Consider the following 26,406-nt stretch of genomic DNA (forward strand, 5'->3'; position numbering starts at 1 on the left):
TTTGAAGTTTTCAGAAGTGGGGAGGAATCTATCCTAGAGCAGGAATTTCCAGGCAGCGAGGCATGTTACATTGGTACATATCATAGACTCATTTTGCAACACCTTTTTTTTTTTTTAATGAAGCTTATTTATAAGCCAGTAAAATGCAAAGGCATCTTATGCGTGGACACAGAGATATATTAAAAAAAAAAATAAATCTGCATTAGAGGAAGATTTCACCTTATAACTAGAAAATCCAGAACATCACTCACCTGGTGCATCATTACCAGCTTCTGTATGTTGAGGACCTGGGGAGGACCTGGCCTCAGAGGCTGAGTGGAACACAAATGAGATGTGAGGAGGCAGTAAGCTGCAATATGATTCTTACACACAAATAAACAAATACGTATACAGAAATAAGAGATAAGCAAACTTAGAATCAAAGCTGCAGCCCAGTTTCTAGGTTCAATTCAGCAGGGAAATTCCTATTGAGCACAACAGGGACTTCCCTTGAGCGGTGACAGCAGAATGGGGCTCTCAATCTCTGCCGTGACAGGAGCTGTAGGATGCTGAGCAATTCCTGTCCTTGTCCTGGATTCCTGCAGGGATCGTGACCCTGCACACTTGGCTGGGGAAGTGATAGATTCCACCTGGCTCGCCCCCAGGGATCAGAACTCCTTAGCTTTTTTCAAACAAGGTCCATGCTTCCCTTGAGCGGTGACAGCAGAATGGGGCTCTCAATCTCTGCCGTGACAGGAGCTGTAGGATGCTGAGCAATTCCTGTCCTTGTCCTGGATTCCTGCAGGGATCGTGACCCTGCACACTTGGCTGGGGAAGTGATAGATTCCACCTGGCTCGCCCCCAGGGATCAGAACTCCTTAGCTTTTTTCAAACAAGGTCCATGCTTGTTAAGGGTGTCCGTGAACTCTAGTAACTTTGGCTTGAGGTTTGGCTTTATCCTGAGGAAATTTCCATTGCTCTGGGATGGACCAATATCATTGCCTCTGGCAAGCAGTTAGTTTGTCTGTGCCACCTCTGATACATTTCAGACCAACAACAGGAGGGGATTTCATGAAAGGAAGATGTTGATTGCAGTCACTTGACTGCTCCTCTAAGGAAAACAGAGTTCCCATGTGTCTCAGTGAAGATATCGTAGTTACCTTAGATGCTTTAGGGAGTTTTGGAACAAGAATAATGGCTAATTTGCTGTACCTTCTTTATGCCCTCCCTTGGGGAAATGGTTATGAGATGATCATGGGGAACATGAATGAAAAAATCAACAGGGAACTGGGGAGGTAAGCTTAGAGAAAAATATGTGATGAAAAAGTTTGATCGGTGGACTGGAAGAGAGTGGAAATTTTCCTCCAGTAATGGGTGTAGGAATCTGTCCAAGAATGGTTTCAGACAGATGATATCTGTGCACATTAGCAAAGGGCATGATTACCTCTTGAATGGCTGAAAATGCAGCTCTGAATATGGTTGCACCGTTTGAGGCCAATGAGCCTGTTAAACATCCCAAGATTTTTTGTCTGAGAGGCAGTTTAGCACTGCAACGCCTTTAAGATCTGAGGTGTTCAAGGTTAAAATGGTCAGAAGACTTACTAAACACTTCTGCAAAGCAAATTAAAATAATACAGCATCATCCCATTACAGAAAAACTAATGATATTATCCCAATAATTATTTCTTGTATGTACATTTCCCAAAAATACTCATTTCTGAAGCTGGTATTTTGCAAACTGAAAACCAGGTTATCTTTGTAACCACTTGTATCCCAGCACTTTTCACTTTGATTCTGTTTTATCTGGATTGAACCCAGATGTGCTAAGTCTGATTTCAGATGTGGAGGGCCATGGTTAGTTTATTGTTTTGTTGTTCATTGGTATAAGGGACAATATGTCTTTGATTAGTTAAGACAGAGCCTGTAGACTGGTTAAATTCACTTTTCCCTCTCCAGGCTTCATTTTTTTTTTTTTTTACTTTTTAAAGGGTAGCTAAGTACTAATTTCCTAAAGGACAATCATTTTACAGTTGTTTTTTAAGAAGAAATTAAACATGACTGCAAATTGTATAGTGCTGACGAAACTATTAGTCATACTGAAGGAATAGTTGTGTAATTAATCAGACTAATCAGCAGATTGGTTAGACACCAAAATCATAAAGCCAGTCAGGTCTTGTTTAATTCCAGCACAGTCAAGTAGAACAGAAGACCTAAACATTACACGCCACAAAAGTATTCTAGTTGCCTTTCTGTTGACAAACCTAAATCTCATGTGTGCATTTATCAATAGCAACATTATTGCTAGGCTTTTTGCTAGGTTTATTTGTTTTAAAAAGATGCCTTTCTTTTGACAAACCTAAATCTCATGTGTTAAGATATCTGTGCATTTATCAATAGCAACATTATTGCTAGGCTTTTTGCTAGGTTTATTTGTTTTAAAAAGAGTGGTCTTTAAAAGTTATTTCAAAGCAGTGGAAGCAGTATTTGGTCTTAACCCAGCTGAGGGCATGACTGGTGGTTGTGGTCTCCTGTAGATCTGGTCACAGTTGGTCAGTAGGACTTGGAGGTCTCAAAGGAGATGCCTGCAGACCAGAACAGAGCCATACCCACACAGGACACTTGTGTATCATTTCTTAAGAAGAGCCGACATTTCTCTTTTTAGGCATAAAATAGCAACCCATTCATCCCTCTGTCCTTTTGCCAGATCGCTCGTGTAGAGGAGGTGAGAGGTGGTGGAGAGGTGAGGAGCAAGAGGCGGTACGTGATATTTTAGGCTCCCATGAGCGAGGCCACCTCCACCAGGTGCAGGAGACTCACAGGTTGCCAATTCACATCCATTGCTAGCAGTCCCTCTGGTTATTTTTTGTCCCTGCAGCCAGAAGCTTAGGGTGGATTCAAGCCTACTCTGCTCCTAGCTGTGCCAACACCATGGCACCTCCGATGTACCACATCTGCTTGTGCCAAAGAAATCCCAGACGTCTGTGTCGAGTGGGCTTGTGGTCTGCAGAAGAACTCAGAGGGGCCAGAAGTGGCTCCTGGCTGTGGTCCTGCAATTCCCATAGGATTGCAGTCCTGCCTAGCTGGGAGATGGGCACTTCGTAATGTTGCCTTTACTGTGTTTAGCCTGTGTTGTCTTAGTGCTGGGTTTCTACGTCAAAGCAGAATTTGCCAGCAGTTCATGATGGGAAAAAGAAAAGCAGACACTGAGTTAAAGTGCAAGTCTATTATTCCCCGAAAAAAAGGGCAGCAGAAAAAAAAAAACAAAACAAAACCCTAAAAGAGACTGCTGGACACAGGGAACTTGAACGGTGAGGACTTGCGTTGCTGCAGCAGAGTAAAATGCCCCCACTAATGAGGGCAGAGTCCTTGGGTGGCGAAACAGAGGAAGATTCACAGTGGTTGAAAGTCGTTTCCCTAAAATGTTAACAACACAAGAGTGAGACGGTTTTTGGGCAGCTTGTGCCAATGCTTGAATTAAAAAAAAACCAACAAGCTATCATGATGTTTTCCGGTACAATCTTAATTTTTAATCTAGAAAGTGCTTCCCACTGCAGTCTTCAGGACGTGTCTGGAGCTGTTAGGTGTGCTGCCTTTGGACAGGTCGAGTTAGCATATTCCTAGGAGATTACGTACTCACACAATCAACGTCTGTCAGGTCTCCCTGTCAGGCTGCAGACAGGTAATTCAAGTAACCTTTATACCTTTATATCACTCCCAGGTAGTCTGCACCTCATGAAAATCAGGTGTCTGAATAGTAGTAGTGTGGTAGGTAGACATGACCTGTCTCTACACCCTCTTATAGCTCATTTCCAGCTCCACATGGACATACCTGGCGAGCTGGGTCTTTTCTCTGTTCATGTGCGTGCACTTAGTAAAAAAATAATTGCCACAGCTGTCGCTGCAAACTCAGTGCACCCCTATCCCTCAGTGTACAAAAGTAAGGTAACCTTGAGATGTACAGAACCAATGCCTCTGCTCATTAACATTTCCATTTCGTTTCTGACTTTCAGAAGTTTTAGAGGGGAATGTTAGAGATCAGATTAGCTTTAGCACCACAATTGTCTGCTGCTGGGTGGAAATCACTGGCTGTGCCTCAGTTTGTTTTGAAGTACAGCTGACTTTGTTCTGCTCCCCAGTGAAGTGCCCGTTTTCATATCCAACTCCAGAAGAGCGCTGTCACAAAGTATTTGTAACGGGGCTTTGAAATGCAGCACAGTGTTTACGTTTTTTAAATATCTCCTCTTTTATGAATTAAAAGAAAAGAAAACAAAAAATTGACTTTTGGGATCCTCCTACTTTGCCAAGTAGCCCTTTGGGCAAAAATTGCCTGTGGTGCAGTAAAACAAAATTTTAAAGCACTCAAAAATTACTCATTAGATTTCCGTGTGTTTGAGCCGCCTTTAAATGAGACTGCTTCAGGTGTTTGTTAGGAGACTCAGACAAGAAGGGGGCAGAAAAATGGTTCAGGGCCCTAACTGCATTTTAAAGGAATAAAGACTTATTCTGCAAGGGGTTCTTGCTGCAGTGCACATTCTTTTTAAGCCAATGGGACTTTCCATCTCCATCTAACTCAGAATCACATGATCTCTCCTATTCTCCTCAGCTGTTCTGTTTATTATTGTTCAAATAAAGCCTTTAAAGCCCTTAGTAAACTTGCAGCCTAATCCCACTGACCCTAATTCTTACTCATGTGCACAGTCCAATTAAAATTACTTGGGCTAAATGGAACAAATTACAGTTCTTTGGGTCAGCGTGATCCAGTCGCTATTTATGCCGTCTGCTTTTACACACGTTGCTGCAGAATTCATTCAGGGTGCTTGACCTGGGGTAATTATTTTCTTGATTACTTCGGAACTTAATCGTTGCATGCTGTAATAATTTTCTCTGCGGACATGCAAATATTCCCTGCCTTTTTGCTGAATATCTGCAGTTTCCTTCTTTTGCTGGATTTTCATATCAGGACAGATTCTTTTACTTAGCTACTGAAAAATCTTGAAATCAGAGCTGTGCATAATGAGGATAATGCTGCTTCCTGTTATTTCTCTTTCCTAAAAAAAGATCCTTCAGGGGATATATTAGAATGTGCACAACAGCCAATTCTGGCAACTGCTGTCAATTTTATGAGTTTTATAAGGTTCTAGGGGAACAATTAAAAAAAAAATGATGCTCACCGAACTGCTTAGAACAGCCATTGAAAATATATAGAGAAAATTCACCGAATGTCTAGTAATTTTTGTTTCTTCGATCACAGCTGTGATACTCCTGAGTAAATTTCATAATCTTCCAGTACTTCCCTACCCTTTGAGTCATGCCCTTCCTTTTGCCCCTGCACATTTGTGGCTGTGTGATTTCAAGGAATATGTGGTTGTGCGGGTGCATTTCAAAGAACCAAAAGTCTAATTTTTTTTGTGAAAATACCTCTTGGGATTAAGAAAGGAAGGGGAAAACCAACACAGTCAGAGATTGCTGTAAATAGAAGAGGCAAACCAAAACTCTTACTCAAACAATAGAGCTTTCTAGTGCTGCATCACTGTTTTGGCTGTTAAAACACTGCAAATCCGAGTCCTTACTTACAGCTAACCAGTGATTTTTCTTATTTTCTCCTGCTAGGTTGGACTGAAAGTGTTTTTTGGCAGATCAGGCCAGTGGTTTGGAAAGAATGATCATGATGGTGACAAAACGTCTGTCTTCCATGATCTGGATGGCTCGGTGACAGGGTACCCTGACACTTTCATAGGCAGAGCGGACAACTACTTGCTGCGCCATCCCGAGTGTCTCGTTGTCCCGCGCTGGAATGGTGTGATGTGCACTGGGAAATTCGCACAGGTAACAGTGCAGGCAGCAGGGCTGGGCATGCTGGGTGGATGTCCTCAGATAGGCTGCCGAGGGCTGGTGGAGTGAAACCTATTCGACACTCCGTAAGATAAAAGTGAATAATAAGCTGGGTATAATTTTACTCCTCTCAGTGTTATCTGCCTCACTCCAAGGACTCAGTAAAGCTCCCGTTGTCAGCTGCCTGTAACCCGTGGCTGTAAGAAGCCCTGTCCCTTCCCACTGCCCACAAGAAGCTTCAGATTGAAACCCAGTTGGGAGAAAGTTTGGCATTTTCTTGCTTGCTGGTGTTTGTCCACTGTCTCAAGGGGTTCTGGTGGATAAGTCTGGTGAATCTAGTTTCAGTAATGGAAGATATCACTCCTCTGATACATCCCACTGTGTTCAGGATGGTGAAATGGGGTAGTCAAGACACAAACTCACACTTGATTCTTATTTCCCGTCCAGAAATCACTGGCTAAGGCATTGTCAGTCTTAGGTCAGGGTAGTCTTAAACCTTCCGAGCTGTTTTCTTCAGCACACCTGAGTTACTTTAACTGAGTGGTCAACAGCTTGGTAGAAAGGGCTGAAAATACCATGTAAGCTTTTAGTAGGGAAAAAAAAGAGAAGAATGGTAAATGGAGGGAAAACAAGACCTCAAAATCAGATTGTGGTTCACTGTACGTTGCTTAAATTTCAACAAGTTCTTTGTGTGTGGATAGAGGATACTGTAAATACCTGACTCACCACAGCTTTCGCAATCACCTGTAAGAGATTACAGATGGATCTCCTTGCTTCTCCACTTCTAAAGGATAGCAATGTATTTACACAAAGGGTATCCAGGCCTTGGACATCTTACTGGGTTGCCTCCCTCTTGGTACTGAACAAGCCAAATACTAACACTGTGTGTGGCAAGTGTGCGCAGCACCACAGGGTTGGGGGTTGGAGAGTAGGGACCGGGAGCCCTCATGAAAGATGAGGCTTTGAAAAGTCCGTTATGTTCCATTATGACCATTAAGGTCCCTTCCAAACCATTCTGTGATTCTATGATATGAAAGGCAAGAATGGAATATGGAGCGATCTTAAAATAAGATCAGAGTTCCTGAGATGCAGCAGGTGTTATTTACTTATTAGATTCGTCTGTGCTCCTGGGAGGAAGCTGCAAGCTCTTGTCCTGTTGGGAGTCATCAGGAATTGCTCAGACATCAGCAGGTGTGGCACAGGATGGAACGCTGCCTGGTCATTGAAGACTGGACACTGGTACAATTGCCCCCTGAGAAGAGCAGGCTGTCAGACTGCCCTTTGCAACATGCAGCTTTGCGAGCAGGTGGTTAGCAGAACCTGATTTCCTACAGTTGCACCTCAGGATGGGTTTCAAACCTAGACTCATGGATTTTTCACACTGGAAGATTTCTGAAGGTGCTTTCTCTGTGGCTTCTTTGACATGGGCTCTTCAGGCAGTCAGACATAGCACTCTGCTCCCCTTCTCCAAGGAACTTTGTGCATGAATCTTTTGGGAATGCCATTTCCTTTGAGACCTCTGTGCCTACATCACATGTGCACAGTCAAATCCAGTTTATGCGTGTCTCATTAAGCTAAAATTCTATGCATCTGCTTTAGTCTCACAGCAGAGCGCGGGGATTGCTGTTTGAGTGTCTAGGCATGCGACTTAATGTCCCCTGGTTTGCTCTCAGCTGGATGGAAACAGGACTGAGCTCCTGTGGAACACTCCCATTGAATTAGGGTTTTGCGCTTGGCACTTACGTTTTGGTCTGCGTCTCTAGAGGAATGATGCTCTCTGCTCTGGCAATCTAACAGTTAAATTCAGGATTGTAAACAAGTAGGGTTTTTTTTTTCTTTTTCCCCTGTCCCAGTTATGGCACTCTCCGTGGTGAGGCAGATTTTCCACCATAGAAAATTTCCTTGGCTAAGTTTAGGCAAGCATAAACATTTGCTTCTCTGGGATCTGTTACCAGCATTTTTCAACTAATCAGCATCCAGCAGGATGAGTAAAGTTCGTATTAAATGCTTCACTTTATGAGTTTTGGGTAGGGAAATACATATGTGTGCGTGCAGGGTAGAAGCAATTGGTCCCATGCAGCAGGGTTCAATTTAATTTGGGGTATAACTGTCGCAGTATTTCAGCTTAAGCCTGGTTCTCAGCACCTTGATAAACTGATGATTTGCTTGTGAATTCTGTGTCATACTTTAGATCAAAAGCCTAAAAGAGTGAATCCAATTATTAAGAAAGATGATTTGCTTTGATCTTAGCAACTCTATTACAGAATCTGTTTTTCTTTTCCTTTTCATGTAGCCCTGGTAGACAAGAACTTTTATTCTTCCCTAGCGCAAGCAGGTGTAAATATTCTTTCCGTTCAAGGAAATACTGACTCTCACATTACTGCTGAAATGGGCCCAAGATAGTCAGCCTAGGGATGGGCTACTTGGTGTGGCAACATGAGATCCAAGTCCTTCAGCTAACATACAGCCAAACCCTTACTGAGCAAAGTGCTTGGAGTTCAGTTAATTCCTCTCTGCTTTGTGTCTTTCAGTCACTTTTCAGGCTCTTCTCCTGGATGTAATTTGCCCAGGAAAGGAAATGCCTGGGGAAAACCTATTCCGCTGTCAGTGTTTCTAGCTCCACAAAATCCTGGGGACAGACTTCCCTGTGGACATTTTAATCTGGCAACTCAGGCTGAGATTCCCACCTTCCTATGGTTGTTTCATGGCCCTTCCTCCTCATTGTCTCCAAAAAACATTCCACCTTCTCCACACGGTGTCCAAGACCTTCCTTCAGCAGGGAGCACTAAGAAATGCCTCGCGCTTTGGCCCCACTGTTGCCTTTCACTACTGAGAAAGGGTTCTGGGACCAGCTTAAAATCACCAGGTTTTCTCAAACAAGACCTATCAGGTCTTTTGTCTTCCCCTTTTGAGTCAACCTGTAGTGTTCTGGTTGGTCTTGCTTGGACCACACCAACAAGACCAACCCCTTTGCTTTTTAATGACAGCTGGAACTCCCTTGTTGTAGTGTAGATAAAGTGAGGTGTTGAGGAAGAACATTAAGTAGAGGGAGGCTCACAGGGAAATCACAAGAGGTGGCAGCACCACATCTTCTGGCAATCTCAGTGAGTCACTCAGGCTCCGTCAGCAGGGCGCTGATGTCCTCCGTGTCCCGTCAACCTGACTTTCAGCTGCTGCAGAGGCCAGTAATAACAGAAAAATGTAAGGAGAGGCTCATCCCATAGTTCTTTCTGTGTAGGTAGGTGAGATTTCCAAAGGCACTGAACTGGAGGTTGCTCAGCACCTGCCTGACTTGTTAAAATGTAAATGACAACCCTGAACCATTTCTGATTTTTATATAAATCATAAGACAAGTGCCTTGTCTCCCACTGGGCAGTTGAAGCTGTGCGCTTACTGCTTCCTCACAGGCTTCACAGCAACTCATGAGGAGAGGCTGTGAAACCTCTTTTTTGGTACTAATCTTCATTAGAATAAGCAGAGATTTTGGCAGTAAGTGCTATTTTCTTTTGTAAGCTTAGAAAAGTGTCAGACAGTCACAAGAGACTGCTACATAGCTAAATTAGTGTCAGGTTTGAATTACTGAAAAATGGATGCCGTGCTATTATAAAATACTTTAGTTGATTTTTTAGTCACTGTGTCACTACCTTACTGCAGGTGGCTGAAACAGAAGTTCTTCCACTTCTGTTAACTCTGTTCTTGCAGTGAATGTTTGCAATTGGGCTGAACCTGTATCTCCAAATTCTATACCTTCAGCTGGTATTGCGAACGTAGTACCCGTTTTTGGTCCTGCTGCTTCGAAATGTCCAGCAAGCAAGAGATGCAGTAGGTAGCGAATGGTGCTTTTCTAACCACAGGCAAAACCATAGAGTCCCAGGGTATTTGCGATGCTTGAGACTTGTCAGCACCTCACAGACCAGAAAAAAGGGAAAGCCTGCAAAATATTTTTCAGCTAACACTGTCTGTTTTTAGACAAAGAGGTCCAGTTTAGAACACCAATGGAAAATCAGAGTAGTTTTCTGATGTCAGTGACCATCCTAGCAAGTCTTAGAGAAAGGAAGATAATTTTTTTTTTTCTTTCTGAAAGAATTTTACAGTCGTCACTTGGAAATTTCATAGAGAAAATGTTTTGTCCTGGGAAATTAACCTGTTCTGAACAACCATCCAGAAGAGAAGGTGTGTTTTGAACTTCACATTTTGCTCTAGCTTAGCAGCTGACAGCACAGTGTGACAAAAGCAATGTTAAAGAAACCAGAAAACAAGCAAACCATTTCTCAGAAACCAAGATTTTCTGTTCTAATACTTTGCCTGTTGCTTATCTTCGTACTTGCTATCCAGCTGAATAGGAGATCCCCCATGAGTTGTAAGAAGAACTTATCTTCTCACTTTCACAATCTGCTTGGGAAAATTGCCATGTAAGCATGGGGAAATCGAACACATCTTTTTAGCTTGAAGTGTTAAGCGGCTAAAATGACAACTGTGTCCATTAAACCATCCAGGCAAGAAGGCGGCTCACATTTTATAATGTTTTAACTAGCTCTTCTTCTCCTACTACATTAAGCTGTCACCACCTCTCATATTTTAAAGTATCTTTATGACCCACTTTCTTCTCTTAAATATTTCAGTACATCTAACAAAAAATTATGGAGGTGTTGCTAAGGAAGATAATTTTTTCATTCTAAAAGAAAAATCTTGTTACTTTCCTTTTCACTCCTATTGACAAATGTTTTGCCCCTGCAAAGTTTTCCAGGTTCAGTTCAAGTGAGTAAAGGTGTCACAGGCTGAGGAAGGAAGAGGCCACACTGTGACGTCTCAAGAACTCTGTGCTGGAACACATCTGGCTGATGTTTCACTTTCCTGGGGCCGGTGGAGCTCAAAGTATTCTTCTTGCTTCTTTCATCCTGTTGGGAATTAAAACAAGCCTTTGGTCGATGACTCTTATGGGATTTTTCTAAAGTAATCTGTTGGTCTTGAATACAGTCCCAAAGGGGTGACAAAAAACAAGTACAAGGACTGACATGAGTCAGCATCACAGAAGCAAGATCAGGCGTTTAATGGAGCGGGATTGGACTTCTCTCTTGTCCCTTGTTCCCTCAAATGAGAGGGGAGGCCAGTGAAAGGGCTGAATGAGAAAATGTGGGGTGCTACTTTCTTTGCATCTTGGTGTTGAAGAAGGACCAAGCCACCAAGACCCTTGTTCCAGAGCTGCATCCAGTTGCTTCAGGAAACTTCTCAGTCAGCCCCTGCTCCCAGGCAGAGCCCTGTTGACTTAGTGATGTTCTACCTGGAAAAAAAGAAGTCTCTGTCTAGGATCTGGATTGCTTGATCAGGGCATTTACCTACTCTGACCTCCTTTGGTTATAAACATTTTGAAGGACCTATACTGTGGGATTTTTTGTGGGACTCCACATCTTTGGTGACTTGCAGTTTTGGAAGGCATTCAGTCAGTGGCCACTGTTGGCCATTGCAGGAGACAAAGTCAGTTTACAAATATTTCTGTCAGCACAGAAGTGGCATTTTTTCTTGTGGTAGTAACTACTGTTTCATTCTCAAAACAGCTGTCACCATTATCTTTAATGTCAGACCAGTGGCTTGGTCCCTAGGCACTCGGGGGACAATGTCACCAACAAATCCCTGACATGCTTTCCCCCTTATCTTCAGCACACTGTAAACTCTTCCATCACTTTCTTTAACTTATTAACAATCATAGTGAGCAGCTTAGGCCACACATAGCATTATCTCTTTTTTGTTTTTTTGTTTGACACAAATACCTAAAGTATATAGGAATCTTTTGTTCTTCGTATTCTAATTTGGGAACTCTTGGGGCTCGTTCAATGCATTTCCCTCCTTTCTTGGCTTATTTTGTCATTGGTGCATTTAATTTTGTGTGCAGCAGCTGCCACCTTAGTATTCTATTCTGTGCTTGCTGGAGATATGTATTAGAAGGAAATAATGTCAAAGTTTACAGTGATAGGACAGAAACTCTTGCTTCTTATCCAGAAAGACACAAGTGGGCTATTATTTTGCAGTATTGGAGTTCATTCCAACTGTTCTTTGTCAGAAAATGCTATTTTGATTGAGAACAATTAATACATGGATGGGATTTCAGGTCCGAAGCGACCTCACTGATCACCTGCTCTGGCCTCAGCACTTGCTCATCCAGGTGGGGACAAATGAGATTGAAATGTGCTTTATTGCATTTCACTTAACTGGCTTTCCAATCATGGTTTGAATGTGAAGAGAAAATAGGTTTTCCTCCTTGGTTTCATAGATAAAAAGGTCTGTTATCAGACTGTAAAAATAATTTATTCTTCCTCAGTCCATCAAGAATGAGCAAATGTGCTGCTCAGAGATTGTTTGGGTTGAATTACTTGATCAGTAGTTTCAGCGGCTGCTGCTCAGAGATTGTTTGGGGTGAATTACTTGATCAGTAGTTTCAGCCATCAAGAAAAGCTTCTGTTTAATGCAATTCTGGGGTCCTCTTTAATGCCCACAGGTCTGCAGATACCACTCCAGATAGGCTGTCATCATTAAAGTGTGGTGGTGTGAAAGGAGGAATGGACTGAATATCCAAGAAACATTTACAACCACTTTTAGATTACTGCTTTGACGTGAGATCCAAATTTTTAACTTAAGCATTCGGCATGAGGCTGCTGAATTTAGGGGTGAGGTGTCGGGAGAAATGGCCTGACCTATGGAGGTCCTGAGGAACTCAAACCCAACACCAGGAGCAAGTGCGGGGTCCTTCTGAGCATGAACCTGGAGGTGGGAGCTGGACTGGCTACAAACCCCAACTCAAATAAGCCCATATATAAACCAGTGAGAGACAGTCTGCTTTTGCAGAGCTTTCACTCTGTGTAGATAAGAGGAGGAGAAGCAGATACGGAGATGTAAGAGGTCAATGCTTTGTAGCCCTGCATTAGATGGCGGATATCCTGGCAGATGGAGTCTCGCCCTCTCTGCTACTCTTGGCTGTGCTTGTCTCCTAGCCTGCGGTATTAAAATCTGTTAAGAGACCACTGCCTCCACTTTGACCTGCCTCAAAGGCAGAAATTGAGTTTAACAATAATTTCACAGGATGGATGCTCATGTAGAAACTTAAGAGTTTTCTGAGAAAACATGGATTTTTGTGTTGGGTGTTTTAAGTTGTTGATACAGACCGTGGTTTCTACACTGTAGGAGGGTGAAGGAAGCGGGATGATAGGTGTTCTCACCCATCCTCGGTGCATTTGAAACCCTTCAGAGAATATGACAAGCTGTCTGCTACAACCCTGTGTGCCAAGACCAATTCCTATGACTCAGTGTGCATCCTCCTTTTTGCACTGGAATTTCACATGGAGGGGGAGCAGGTGAACATCATGCATTCAGCCTTAAAGCTAATGTTTGCTGCATGAATTGGCCTTCGTTTTTCTGCAGGACGGAAAAAGGATACAACCAGAGTGTAGTTTTGTAATTGGTCTAGAGCTGAACTGCAGGCCAAGGGCAACTGTTTGGTCCCTGTGCAGAGGAGCTCTCTGTAGAAGCCTGTGGAACCTGGTATTTAGTCTATAAGGTGATACAGTCAGGCCATCGAGTTTTAGCCCCCAGAATTTCAGCCTAGTCTGCTGCTTGAGAGCAAAGATGTGGATTCCATTAAACAACTGGACCTAACCCAAAGCCCGCTGAAATAACTTAAGAGTTTTCTGTACTTTCGATGGAATAAGCCTGTTTTTAAAGTGCAGCTATTTGAATTCATAAAAAAGAGTTACTTTGCGATACTTCCTTCATTACCCTTCTCCCTTAAGGTTTTGAAAAGTGAACATTTTTATGGCACTGTACAATTCATATCTCACTTCATGGTGTCCCCACGAAGGGCTGCGGATGCTATTTCTGTTTTACCTTTTTATTTGAACTGGAAACGTTTCAGTGACTTTCCAAACGTTCTGAGCTCTTCATTGGCAAAAACTGTTTACAGGCTACGATGATCAAATGCACATGTTATGGCTGCGCCTGGCTGGTTTAATGGATATATTTGTCATTTTCCTTTCACCCTCAGCTTTATATTCAGGCCAGGCGCCCTGAGAATCTGACCTTATCCATTGCCAGAGCAGCATACCATTCCCATCCCTTGCAGTTGCAAGGCGTGAACAGAGGAGCACCGTACCAGCAGTACCAGCCTGTCGTCATGCTGGAGCAGGCTTATATCATCCAGTGGGATGGCAGAGCACCTGAGGATATTATCCTGTACCCGATCAACTTCAACAGGTACTGCCCTGTGTTGTTAGAAAATGTTCTGTTGTCAAAAGATCTGGAGCTATTTCCCAGGTTGTTCGCAAGTGACCTTTCAAACGTCCCCGCACTTTCGGGGAAGCCAGGTGTTAATGGCTGGCACCTACTGATGCAAAGAGATGCCTCTGCTTTCACTTTATTCCAGTTTTTTTGATGTGCAGAGAAGTTTCTTCTTCCAGAAAGTATTGAAACAGAATCCAAGAAAGTCCTGGCCTGCTGTCCCTGAAATCCCTCCAGAAGAGCTCTGGCTCTTGTTCGTTTGTACTAGTTGCTGCACACATAATTTATCTCCCACATATATAAAGTGCAGAAATACATCAGAATGTGCACAGATCTTTGCATCTTCTGTAATCCAAACAGCACTGCAATCACTGTTTCTTTTTACATGAAGTTTTAAAACATTAGGACTCAGCACGGCAAAATCATAGGCTGTGCTGTATTTATTTCCCATGATTTCTTCTGGCATTATATAAAAGCAGGGTGTATCCAGTTTAGATGCTACTTTTTTCCCTTGCAATCCGTTTCATTTTGCATAATCTCATTTACAGTTTTTAGCACCGGTTCTTCTTACTTGAAATCACTTTTGCTTTGCGCTGGTACAACTGCTAGGAGAGAGTCCTGCAATCCAGTCAGCTTAGCTGTGACAGATGTTGCCATGGCTTGCACCGATGGGCGGCAGGAGATGAGCACCACGAACCAAAAAATGGCCATCACCTTGGCCTCTCCAGTTCATGTGCCTGCTCGGTTATTGATAAAAATGCAATACAGTAAAAGGACGAAGTAATGGAGGTGAAATCTTCTTTCCATGATCTGAGCCACACAGAGGCTCAGATTTGCAAAGCGGTTTTAGATGGCTGCCATGAAAGAAATCAGAGGCACTGAGGACATGAAGCAGCACGTACCACTGGTAAAACTGGTAGGTTCCCAAGCCCATCCAGTATCATCCACCAAACCCCACACCTGCTCCTCCAGCAGCCTGTCACTGCAATGGTTTTAGATTAGGATAGTTTTGGCAAAAGCTTGAACTCTGTGTGGTTCCCCTGAATTTTGGAGCTGAAGAAATTTTGGGAAAAATACTGTTCTTAGTTCTCATGGTGAAGCCCTATTGGAATGCAGCCAAGAAGGGCGATGTTTCCTCTTTATACATGCCCATTATAGCAAGTGACATATATGTGGTCCTTGTGATTTAAAAATGCAGGTAGCTGTAAGGCCACAACCGGGATGCCGGGGGATCAGTGTCTGGAGACTCCTGTCTCAGAGGAATTACTTGAATTAATAGCCATTTTCTGTATTAATATATCTTTCTGCACTTTACAGAAGAGGAAACCCTGTTACTCATTCACAGACAAGCTGAGCTTTAAAATTATTATCTGTCTTAAAATGATTAGCTATTTCCTTGCAATTGCAGAGTTAGGTCTTCTGCTGGTGGCTGCTCCATCACTGTGCCAATTAGTACTTGCCAAAATTTTGACTCACGGTCTTCACACACAGATTTAGATTTGAAGGCAGCACTGGGGTCCTTGGTAAAACTCAGCTTGACGTTCAGCTCTTGTTCAAGTAGCAACTTAACTCACTTTACTATTGAAAACCACAGTGTGGTTGTAGTTCTCTCTGTCTTGTGTGAAACCAGTTACGTTTTTTGAACAGGGCAAAGGTTTTCTGATCCAGAAACAGTTGGCAAGGTGTGTGTTTTGAAGAACTATAAACAAGAAATACAATGTCATGAGGGAAAAGCACAATTTTACTTCATTTCATTTAGACCATCTTGCTAAGAAATAATTGGGAGTGAAATGTGTGGCTGCCCTGTGTACACCTCAAGTATGCTGGATGCTAACGGCTGTCAGGCTTAAGGCGGATGCAGTGGCAATGGTGAAATGTTCCAGCCCATCATGGAGAAATGACAATCCCATGGAAGGGTAAAGCGATTGAGGTGAAAAAGAGGGGTTTAGGGTTTGAAGGAAAACAAGTACATGCCTAAGCAGTTCCGCCTATGACCTTTATTAGACAGAATTTCCTAATAATTTGTGGAATGGAAGAAATCTTAGATTGTGGAGACTAGAGGAATCAGAGTTAGAAAATCAGGGAGGACTTTTACCTGTCTCAAGTGGCTTTATGTTATGATTGTTCTCTTGAAATCCAAAATACTGAATAATCTGCCAAAAAATGAGCTCCTAAGATAGTAACATCTGTGCAGAGTATGTGATGCAAACGAAAGAAAGTTTGATGAACTTTAATAGCCGTATTCTAATAATTTCATCCATAACCGAGTGAACAGCTAAACTATTTTTAAGTCTTGTCATTGTAAAATGATGGATAGATATATCCGGGATGCGGCCTTTGCAGCTAGACAGCCCTCATGCTTCTGGAGTGATTTGCTCTGCGCTGGCTAAAGGAAGGTCAGAGGGGAAATAAGGAATTTGACAGGGAGATGCGTACCAGGATTTGGATTTCTGGGGAGGTCAGGCATAGCACTGATATTGAATACTCACATGATTAACGCTTTCCCTGCCTCTGAAGCACTGTAGAAAGACCCAGTAGAAGTCATGCCAGTTCAGTAAAGGACTGGAACGTCCGGATTCCTCAGATGGGCAGGAGCTGGTTGGGATGAATTCACATGACACAGCTGGAATGGTGAGTTCAGAGGCACCGCTCGGGCGGATGTACTCAGCGGAGGAGGGCACCAGTTAGAGCACAGTCACCGAGCTGGTCTTGTCTGTCTGTCCTGGGCACCTGAGGCGTTGCTGCAGTGTTTGTGTCTTCTTTGCACTGGCTCAAACCATGTTTAGCATAATTATTTGGTTTTTCCATTTCCATCAGTGTAGGTAGTTAACTAAACAAAATTGCTGTGTCTCTACATGCTGCCACGTGGTGCAAATGAACTTTTTAACGCACCCCAGTGTTCCTTCCAGTGAGAGGCATACTTGTTTGCATTTGTCACTAGCTGACTGACAGGCAAATAAATATAAAGGCATGGCAGAGCCCCACAGGCTGTGTGTTCAAGCTGCTGGGGAGCATCGCTGTCTCAGCAGAAATGCCCTTGTTAAGCTATAGGTAGGGTTGTCTGTCTACTGGCTGGGAGTTTCCCTGTGAGGATGAGAAGGCAGCTGGGTATTGATGCTTCTGGAAAGAGGTTATGCAGGACAAGTCACTTCTGAACGTTTTGGCAAGTGAACAGGAGACTGCTGGCTGGAATTTTAATGGCCAGGAATGAAGTGTGCTCCAGAACCAGCCCAGATCTGCTGAGGATCGCTGTCTTTGGGCACAAACCTTTGTGAATGGGGACCTCACACCCCTTCTCCATGGGCTCCATCTCTTTGCTGGAGTGGTTTCCGCCCCCTCAGAGCTGTTTGTATGTGTACTTGGGTTTTTTCTGCCTCACAAAAGGGTGGGAATTATCTGTAAGGCTGAGTTAAGGGTTTTGCTCAAAATTACTATCCTGGAGCACAAAGGCTAGCAGAGAGCATCAGCCTTGTTACAAGAGGGGGGAAAGGCTGGTAAGTCAGGAGGAGGATGAAAAACACTATTTGGTTGCAAGTAAGTGCCTCCTTTCAGGTGCTGGAAAAACAGTACAAAGATTGGCACTTCATGCTGTAAGCAAAGTCAGAAATGAGGTCCTGCAGTTTAATGACCTAGGCTTTGTGTGTGTGTGCACATGTTCTAATCGCAGAAGCAGCTCAGGCAAATACTATTATCAAAGGCACAGTGCTGCTCAGTAAATCAGCCAGGCTTCTTTATGCTATCAGCAAATCTAAAGATAAGAATGAAACCTCCTCAAAGCACATATCTGAAGTACAGCGTAATAAGTTGTGTTGCTGAAGCAGCCTGCAAAGCAGTGGCAATTAGATGAAACATTCCTTGTTTTTAATGAGCACAGGCGAATATCTCTAGTCTTGGTCTGTTAAGGCTCAGAAGGAAGGGGTTTCCCTTCTTAGGGCTCTCTGCTGTGGTTCAACAGAGAATTCAGGGAAATGTGAGCAGCTAATAGTACAAAGATGATAATTTTTATAGGTAGATTGCCACAGTCCTGCAAGCAGGGGCTTTCCTTTGTACTGCACCTCTCCTGGGAGATGCTGGCTCCATGGACAGTGCAAGGCAGCCTTCCCCAGGCTCTCTCACCGGCACTCTACCTGGAGGGGTACAGTGAGGCTCATAACATTGATGTTCTTCGGTGCCTTGTTGCAGGAGTTGGATCCTTATGAGAGCCTTAAAAAAAATTGGCAGAGGATGGCCAAATTTCTTGTCAACAGCAAGCAAAAGCACAGATGTCCATGTGTGTGCTTGGGCACGGGTCCAGCTGTTCCCGGCTGGGGTGTTTGTGAAGGGATGGGCACAGGTGCAGGGCTCCACTCCTCTATTTGCTAGGCTGGGGTTCTGCGCTTGGCCTTGTTATCATATTCACCCGTGAGTCGTCTTAATTAGCTGAAAATTCAAGAACCTGGAATGAGCTTGTGTCTAAATTCTTGATGAAAACCAGTGAAGCCTTTGGACACTGGCTGATGCAAAGCGTCCAGGATGCTGCAGCCCATCCAAAGGTGAAGATTTCAGCGCAAGTAAACTTATGCGGCCCACGTCTGCACTGAGACCCTGGGGGACTCGTTATGTTTCTGTTCGTCAGGGTTGTGTAGGTAGGTGTTCTTCCTATATTCAATGCCAGTCTGATTCATACTTTCAGTTACTTGTCATTTTTGCGATTAAATTCCTTAGCGGTGATAAGGTCTGGAGGAGAAGAAAGATCACGAGACAAGGCTAGAATGTGCTTGTTGCAGACTTGCCCGGTTTATGGATATTTCCTAAAGTGTTTCTTTTTCAGATTACTTCTAAATGAGCTTTTCCTCTTGCTTCCCAGATTGATAAATGCACAGGAAGGCAAAATTAGTGGAGCTAACAGTTCAAGGCTATGACTGCTTTCTTGTTCTTGTATGTACATGAGTTCTGACCATGATCCCCCAGATCTGGATGTAATACAAGCAACACCAGCACTATTTCCAATAATAATAATAAGTAAAGTACTACTTGGGTTTCATGGCCTGCCCTTCCTGATAACATCTGTAATTCCAAGTTAATCATCCACACGACACAGAAGTCAGCAGATATATTTGAATTCCCTTCTGTCTATTTAAATACCTTAAATTACCCACAGGTCAACCTGTGGATGAAAGCCACAAGATATTTTTGTTTTAAATTGGAAAGAAGCTAAAACGTTTGCCAGAACACCGCGTTGCACATTGTGCTGTTTCAGTGCAGCTGGGCTGGAGCGTGTGTTGATATTGCCCTGTTCGAGTGGTCCTAAAGCCCCGTCTTCGCCTCCCCACCCGCAACCCTCTGTCCTCCGCAGCTTGGCTTAGCAAGGTGGCTCTGAGGAGAGACATCCTTCCTGAGCTGGTCATGAATTAGAGCGATTAGAGCATCAGTGCCCAGATGGCCATGGCAAACGGGGCTGCTTGTCACTTTGAAGCCTGGCACGTGAAACCTGAAGGTTTTTCCTTGCTTTCACCTTTCTCCTGGCCTATGGGTGAGGCTTGGGGCTCCTCAGGGCCACCAGCCTCGCCTCACCCGTTGTTCATCCAAGGCACAGCAGCAGGAAAATACAAAATACACAATAGTCAGCGATAGGGTACTTGGGAATGCATTAAGGAAGACACAAATTGAATTGGGATGTGATTCCTCTGTGAGAGCACTTAGGGTGGGAAAAGAGATGATAAGATGATGTAGTGTGTTTAAATGCAGGAAGTTCTTATTTTTGCTTGAATACAATTGTCTGTGAGCCAAATGCTGTCTGAGTCACATCCAGGTTTCATGAGTATCAGCAGAAGTGTACCTCAGGGCAGGATCCCTTCTGTAATTCGTTGAGCTTTGCAAAAGCAAAAAATCATTCTTTTTGCCTAAGGAGGCACGTGGGTAAAACCAAAAATTTTAATTTATGTTAAGAGATGCCATATGCTTTTGAATTTTTAATGGAATTTCCTAAATGGCAGCATTTAGGAAAGGCATTTTAATCCCAATACACACAACTCTAGTTAGCTAAGCACATACCTAACTTGTTGCTATCGCAGCAGCAAGCCGTCTTCCAGAAGAGTCTGTCCTTAATGAAAAAAATTGCTGGATGTTCGCCCAGTGGCCATGTTTGTCATCACGGGGGGCTTGGATGTGTTTAATGGACTTGAGTTGAAGGCAGAAAATTAAAAACCTAGAAAAAGAGGAGGAGTGAGTGACAGCTGCAGGGAGCTGGTGGGAAACGTGGGTTCAAGGGTTCACTTTCAGCTTGAGCTGAAAATGGTGAGGACATGGCCAGATTCCTGCAGCCCTTTCTCCACTCTTCTCAGCGCCTGTGAGATGTGTGGGTATTTCTCACTCCTTTGATGGTGCTGGCTGGAGAGGAGGTGTCTTGGCCACAAAAGCAGGTTTTGTGCCAGAGGAGATTCAGCCTGGTGCTGAGCAGGTTGTTGGGAAGTTGGGAGACATTTTTGGAGAGAAAAAACAGCAGTATCCTGAGACCAAGGAACATTGACCTCCTGTGAATTGTTCCTTGGATGGATTGGAGGCTGAGTGGTGGCTTTGCTGGTTTTTTTTTTTTTTTGTTGTTCAAAATTCAGCCTGTGAGAGACAAACTTACCAAAGCAGCACATGGGGATTTCTGCTTAGTTCACCTATTATGAATAGGAAAGTTCCAAATTCCCAGTTGTCTCATCCCCTTTGAAAGTTCAGCTCACGTAGATGTTGACCAAAATGTCAGAGGGGTTGTTTTTAAGTAGGAGTAATAACAGTTGGGGGAGACTGACTCACTGGGTGAAAGTCTCTTGTTTTTTCAAGCCCCAGGAAAAAATAAGTAATTTTTAGTTGTACTCTATGGCATTCCCTCATTGGCTTTCCCCAGATTTTCATCAGTGAGATCAGGATTTGGACTGTGCGCTTCCATGGTCATCAGCTACGTGACACACCATGTCAATAAACATGGTGGAGAAGTTTTCTAGAGTAATATTCATCAGCTTAGAAGTTCCATTAGCTGAAATACAGCCAGGGTTGACATCCAGCATAGCCAGCACCTCCTGCACTAGATCATACCCATTTGCCCAGGACTGATACTTTGATACTTCATCTGATGTAGTCGAGGGGCACATTCACAAAGTTGAACAAGTGTTATTTGTCCTCTTCCAGGCGGTGAGAGCCCCAGACATGCACTCTTTCTGTGTTTACTCCGGCCAAATCTCATCTCCAAGTTACATGACTCATTTCACATCCCACCACTCACAAAATTCTCCCCTCCTTTGCCTGCTTGATCATGTTTCTCTGAGTGGCTTTGCCTTTGGGAGTTTGGAGTTGAGCTGGGGGGCTGTTCTGAGAGTTGTAAATGAGGTATGTATGTTTGTACGTGCAGATCTGTATCTACCACATGTCCAAGAACAGGAAACCTCTTGCTTGCTTTTTTTGCCTTTCCCTCATCCTTTTTTTGCTTATCCCAGGAAGCCTGCTCATTGCCAAAATGTAAGAATACTTTTTTTAACACTTTGCCTGATGTTTTTGCTTCACCTGAAATAGCCAGAACTGCAAATGCCAATATCCTGGTGAAAAAAAGAGAAAGGCTTCTTGGGTTTGTTTCACCCATCCATATCCAAAAGGAAATAAACAGACTAAATGCGTTCATAAAAATGCTTGAACGGCACTGTGGGGATGACAGTAACAGAGAGGCAGAAGTGTCAGGTTTTATACGTGCTGGTGTCGGCAGACTCTCAAAAATTTTCCAAGTAGTGTTTGAAACTGTTAGGACCCACTAAACACTGATTTCTTGCTGGTGCATATTTAGCTTTTCTCCTTTGAATGCCAGCTTTTTTTTATGATTATTATTTTTTGTAAAAACACATAGCAAAATGATGGCCTGATTAAGAACAGGAATGAAAGAATGTTCCTTCCTTACTTCTAAAATGAACTGAAATTTATCACTGAAAAGGTTAAGAACACAGTTACTTAGTTTTGAGGTGAAAATATCTTTAACAGCTCAAGTTAGTTTCCTACATGGGTTAATATGACTTTCACTTAAACTGGCAGATAATTCCAAAGCCAGACTTTCCACCTGAGAATATTTTTATTTCTTGCATGAAGCTACTAAGAATGAAAATTAAAAAAAAAGCCCTGTGTATTGCTACATTGGACAGCATTTTGTGTCTCAATAGCCTGACTTCTACCCTGTGTGTTTTAAATTATTTTTCCCCCTTTGCTTGTGCTGGTGTTTAAGCAGAAGAGCATCTAAAGCTAAAGATGTTCTCCCAGCATCCAGGCAGGCATCTGAAATTACTCTGGATTCATAATCTGGGCTCCTCCTGCTTGTGCTGCCTGTGTCCTCCAGCCTTCTGGGCATCTGCAGCGCTCCCCGCTGTCGTGCTGGTACTGAGGGTGGCAGGACAAGGGCTTATTTTTCTTATTCTGTCTGAAAATACTCACCTCAGAGTAACAGCTGGTAAATAAGACAGAATGGTGAGGTTTAAGCAGAGAAATAAAGCAGGAGCCACAGTTTATTGACCACCCTGCGACCCAGCTGGGAGGTCCTTGGTGGCCAGGGCAGTGGCGAAGGAAGGCACAGGCACATCTGTTTTACTTGGGATGCCATGTCCGAGACATCCCGTGCCTGATTACCACTGCTTGCCTGTGGTTGCATTTCTCCCCTGGTTTTGGCAGCAGCTGGAGAAGAAGCACTGAGCCCTCTGGACCATCCTGCAGCAACGCTGCTGCTTCTTGCTTTGCTTGCTTCTTGCTCCATCACCTGGAGATGATGGAGCCCAGGTCAGCCACACAGCCAGATTTTTGGGAGGGTTTAGGGCAGATTTGGTACAAGCTGAAGAAACAGAGCTGCAGTAAAGAACTAAATGGGAAGCTGTTAAAATACCGCTAAATTAAAGAGGCAATAACCACCTTATTCTTTTCTATATTTACATAAAGGATAACTTATAATGCATTCCCTTCTCACATGTTCTCCCAAGCCCTTTGTTGTGCGAATTCACTTATTTCCATCTCTTCTTCCACCTACTCCAAAGTAGGTGCTTTTCATTTGATCCTTTCAGTCTTGGTATCATTTATTTTGGCGTTTCACCCGGCCTGCTCACCTGGGCACTAGGCTCTAGCACGCACATTCCCAAATGCTCCAGTGCCTCAAGGCGGTGGCAGCTGTGGTTTTTTCACGCTTGTTTTTTTTCCCTTTCACCCTCCAGTTGCCTTTTCTAGTGCCCTTCTTGTTCCCCAGGGAGGTGGCAGTCGGTGTAGCACAGCACCAAAACGGGTTCCCAGCATCTGAGGGAGATGACAAGCCCTTTTTTTTGATGGTGTCTTCAGGGGATGAAATGTGCTAACGCAATGCAAATCACCCTTATGAAACAGCCAAATGTCTTGGGACTCCATCCTAAAAATATTCCGCAAACATGGCTCTAGTGCATTTCTTTCATTTCCTCTAGTCGGAGGCCAAATCATCTGAAAATATATCCGTTTTCTAGCTGTCCTGTGTTATGACACAGCTGGAGTTGTTTAAAATCTAGAGGGCAGTATCTGGCTTAAGCTGATGGGGTCTTTGTGCGGCTTTGATTTATTATTCCAGAACAGCCTGTCCCCTCTTCCATCCTGTAGAGAGTTTTGTTTTGTTTTAATGAGAAAACCAGAAAAAGGCTGAAATAGCTTTGCTTTTGTGCTCTCTGCATGTAATGCAGAGGTCTAGGCATGCAGATTCCCAGATTTCTCCAAATGGAGGCCGTTTCCCCCCATTTATCGTTCTGCATGCAGGGATGGGTGGCGGGTCATTTGAAGGGGCCTTTGGAGAAACTTTGTCTTCCTCAGCTTTGTAGGCCCCAGCCCTTTCAACAGCCGGTGAAGGTGGTAGTTGCCTTTCTCTAAGACAAATCTATATTCTCACTTTTTAACCAGGAAGCTAGTTAATTAAAATAATTCATTTAAAGCCTGGATGATTTTGGTAATATAAGGAAAGCTGACCGTGGTACTGGGTGAGGCACTTTGGTGTGGCACACTGAGCCACTTCAGAGGCTGGAAAGACAAAAATAATTAGGCTAATGATCTTGGTATTTGGTTTTGCTTTTCAAGTGTAAACTTCTTGTGGCTTTCTGCTTTGCATAGTACAAGTGCATCCCCCGGGCAGGAAGGGATGTTGGGTTTTGTGGAAGATCCTTCCCAGCAGTATCCAAAATGCACCGTAGGGCATCGTTTGGCTCGGAGTCGTGTAAGTAAGGTTTCTGGTTTGGAGCCAGTTTTTCTCTCTGTGAGGGTGGTGATGCAAATCACAGGATAAAAGGGACAATTTTTTGTAAATGTGCATGCTGAAGTTGTGGTACACAAGAGTTAAAAGATGATTTAACTTTACCCTCAGTTATTCTAAACTGACATTGAAGAAAGAGCAGGGGAGAGGGAGATTTTAATGGAAACCATAACAATAAACTTTGCTGTAAAGTGGAGGAAGCAGGTCTCTTTAGACCGTGGCTCTGGTTCAAGTCAGAGATTACTTTCTAATTCCTGAATCTGTGCCCCCGGTGAAACGTCTGCTGGATGCCGGTTCCCTCTCCCGCAGCAGCTCCGGATGAACTCAAACAAGCCCGGCTGCCTCGGGAGATGCGAGTGGGTATGTGACCGGTTGTACTGCAGCCTTATGGGGCAAGGAAGAGAAAATCTCTGGTTTTAAGCCATCCTGGCACCTGGCTCAAAGTCCTCTGAGGTCAGCTGGGGTCCCTGGATCAGAACTTTGTAATAAGCAGTCGTTGCTTCCAGACAGAGCACAAAAAAATCTGATTTGCTTTGGCTTTGAGGATTTTCTGTGTTTTTGTAAAGGAGGAAGAGAACCTCAAAGGACATTTCTTTGTTTTCCCCTGAAGACTGTACTCTTGGCTGCAGACCATCTCTCCTGTACTCAAATGCTTTTTCTCCCTTTCCTCCGCCTCCCCTTTTTGCCGACAGAGGAGACTGGCTGCGCGTCGCCCTCTGCTATCCCAGGGAAGCCGTTTTTCAGGTGGTGGCAGACATCTACCAGCGACGGACGGGGACGGTGCACAGCGTAAAGCACTACCTGGCTGCTCCTTCCCGGGCCAGCGTTCTCAACGGGACCGACGAGCGGCTCTTCTACTTCGACAGAGCATCGGGGTGAGCCCTGCGTTGCCCCAGAGGGTCCCTCAGCCAATGGGCAGCAAAGTCTTGGGGTCTTGCTCTTACCAGCCCCATCACCTCCTTTTCCTTTCTCATAGTTAAAATTGGGGTCCATCCGTTTTGCATGGCTTTGGCACTGATTTCAGGTGAAAATTCGTTTACCTGGATTAGGTCTATTTCTGTATCACCAAGCAGCGATTTGCATTGCCTGGAATTAGCTCCTTTGAGACATCCCTGCTGGAGGTGTGGGTGCGGTGTAAATATTTGTTAAAATCCACTGGACCCCAAAAGGCCATGAGAAAGAGCTCTCCTGGGACTGCTGCACCTCCAACACTGAGATAGTTTGGGGAGTTCCTTCATATTTCCATAAAGAGAGATTTCTAAAATCATCACACTCTAAAAATCAGATTTTGTGAAAGAAGGAGAGCACAGTAGTACATGTCTCATTTTGAAAGCATGGGAAGAGTCCTAGAGATCTTGCCACTATCTTTATAAGACCCTAGGACACCTTTGGTTAAAAGAATGTATTATGAAACCATGTTTCTCAGTCAGCTAAAACAGGGAGGAAAAAAGTGTTTTGTGGTCTAACCATGGGTCCCATGACGCTTCACCTGACTAAGTAGCTGCTTCAGGGATCAATCCACAAGTGCCAGATTTGAAAATGAGATGGGATATATTTATTCATTCGACCATAACACATGAGCAATCGCATCCCAGAATGCCTTCCCTGCTAACTAGGCTCCTTGCTGATGGCCAGGTCTCTCTCATGACAGGAATTGTGAAATAACGATTTGCTAATTAATCCTACTTAAAAAAAAAAAAAAAGTTGCCCAAATTCTGTAAACAGGTTGTTTACTACTGAATAGCAGGGAAAACGGCTACACGTGTGGGTCTGTGGGGGAAGAGCCATTAGCTGCCAGCAGCCATCTGGACCTGGCACATGCAGATTGATGGGTCTAACCTAACTTAATTCTGGCAGTATCAGCCTTTTGGTTCTCTCTTTAATTCAGTGGTGATTTTTTTTTAGCTTTTCAGAGTACAGAAATTAGGGGATTGGCTTTTTTTCTTTTCCTGTTGTTGTTTTTTAGGCTTTATTTCACAACGAGTGGGATGTTTCCCCTGCCTTTTTTAACCCCACATGCTGGATCCTTGGAGAAGAACCAAGCTTACTCATTCTTTCTTCCAGACAAATAGAAACAAATA

General features: G+C 43.7%; 1 protein-coding gene across 1 annotated transcript in view; it reads left to right on the forward strand.

The window, feature by feature from the left end:
* Window positions 1-26,406, forward strand: part of TMEM2 (transmembrane protein 2) — a gene marked incomplete at its 5' end in the record, with an annotated part of 48,753 nt that overhangs the window by 14,524 nt on the left and 7,823 nt on the right. The window contains 3 exons of the mRNA XM_010153144.1: window positions 5,590-5,805; window positions 13,844-14,052; window positions 25,018-25,200. Of these exons, the coding sequence (XP_010151446.1) occupies window positions 5,590-5,805; window positions 13,844-14,052; window positions 25,018-25,200 (608 nt within the window). The remainder of the gene's footprint in view (window positions 1-5,589; window positions 5,806-13,843; window positions 14,053-25,017; window positions 25,201-26,406) is intronic.

The sequence above is a fragment of the Eurypyga helias genome, unplaced genomic scaffold (assembly GCF_000690775.1).
Source record: "Eurypyga helias isolate BGI_N326 unplaced genomic scaffold, ASM69077v1 scaffold15736, whole genome shotgun sequence".
NCBI classification, from domain to species: Eukaryota; Metazoa; Chordata; class Aves; order Eurypygiformes; family Eurypygidae; genus Eurypyga; species Eurypyga helias.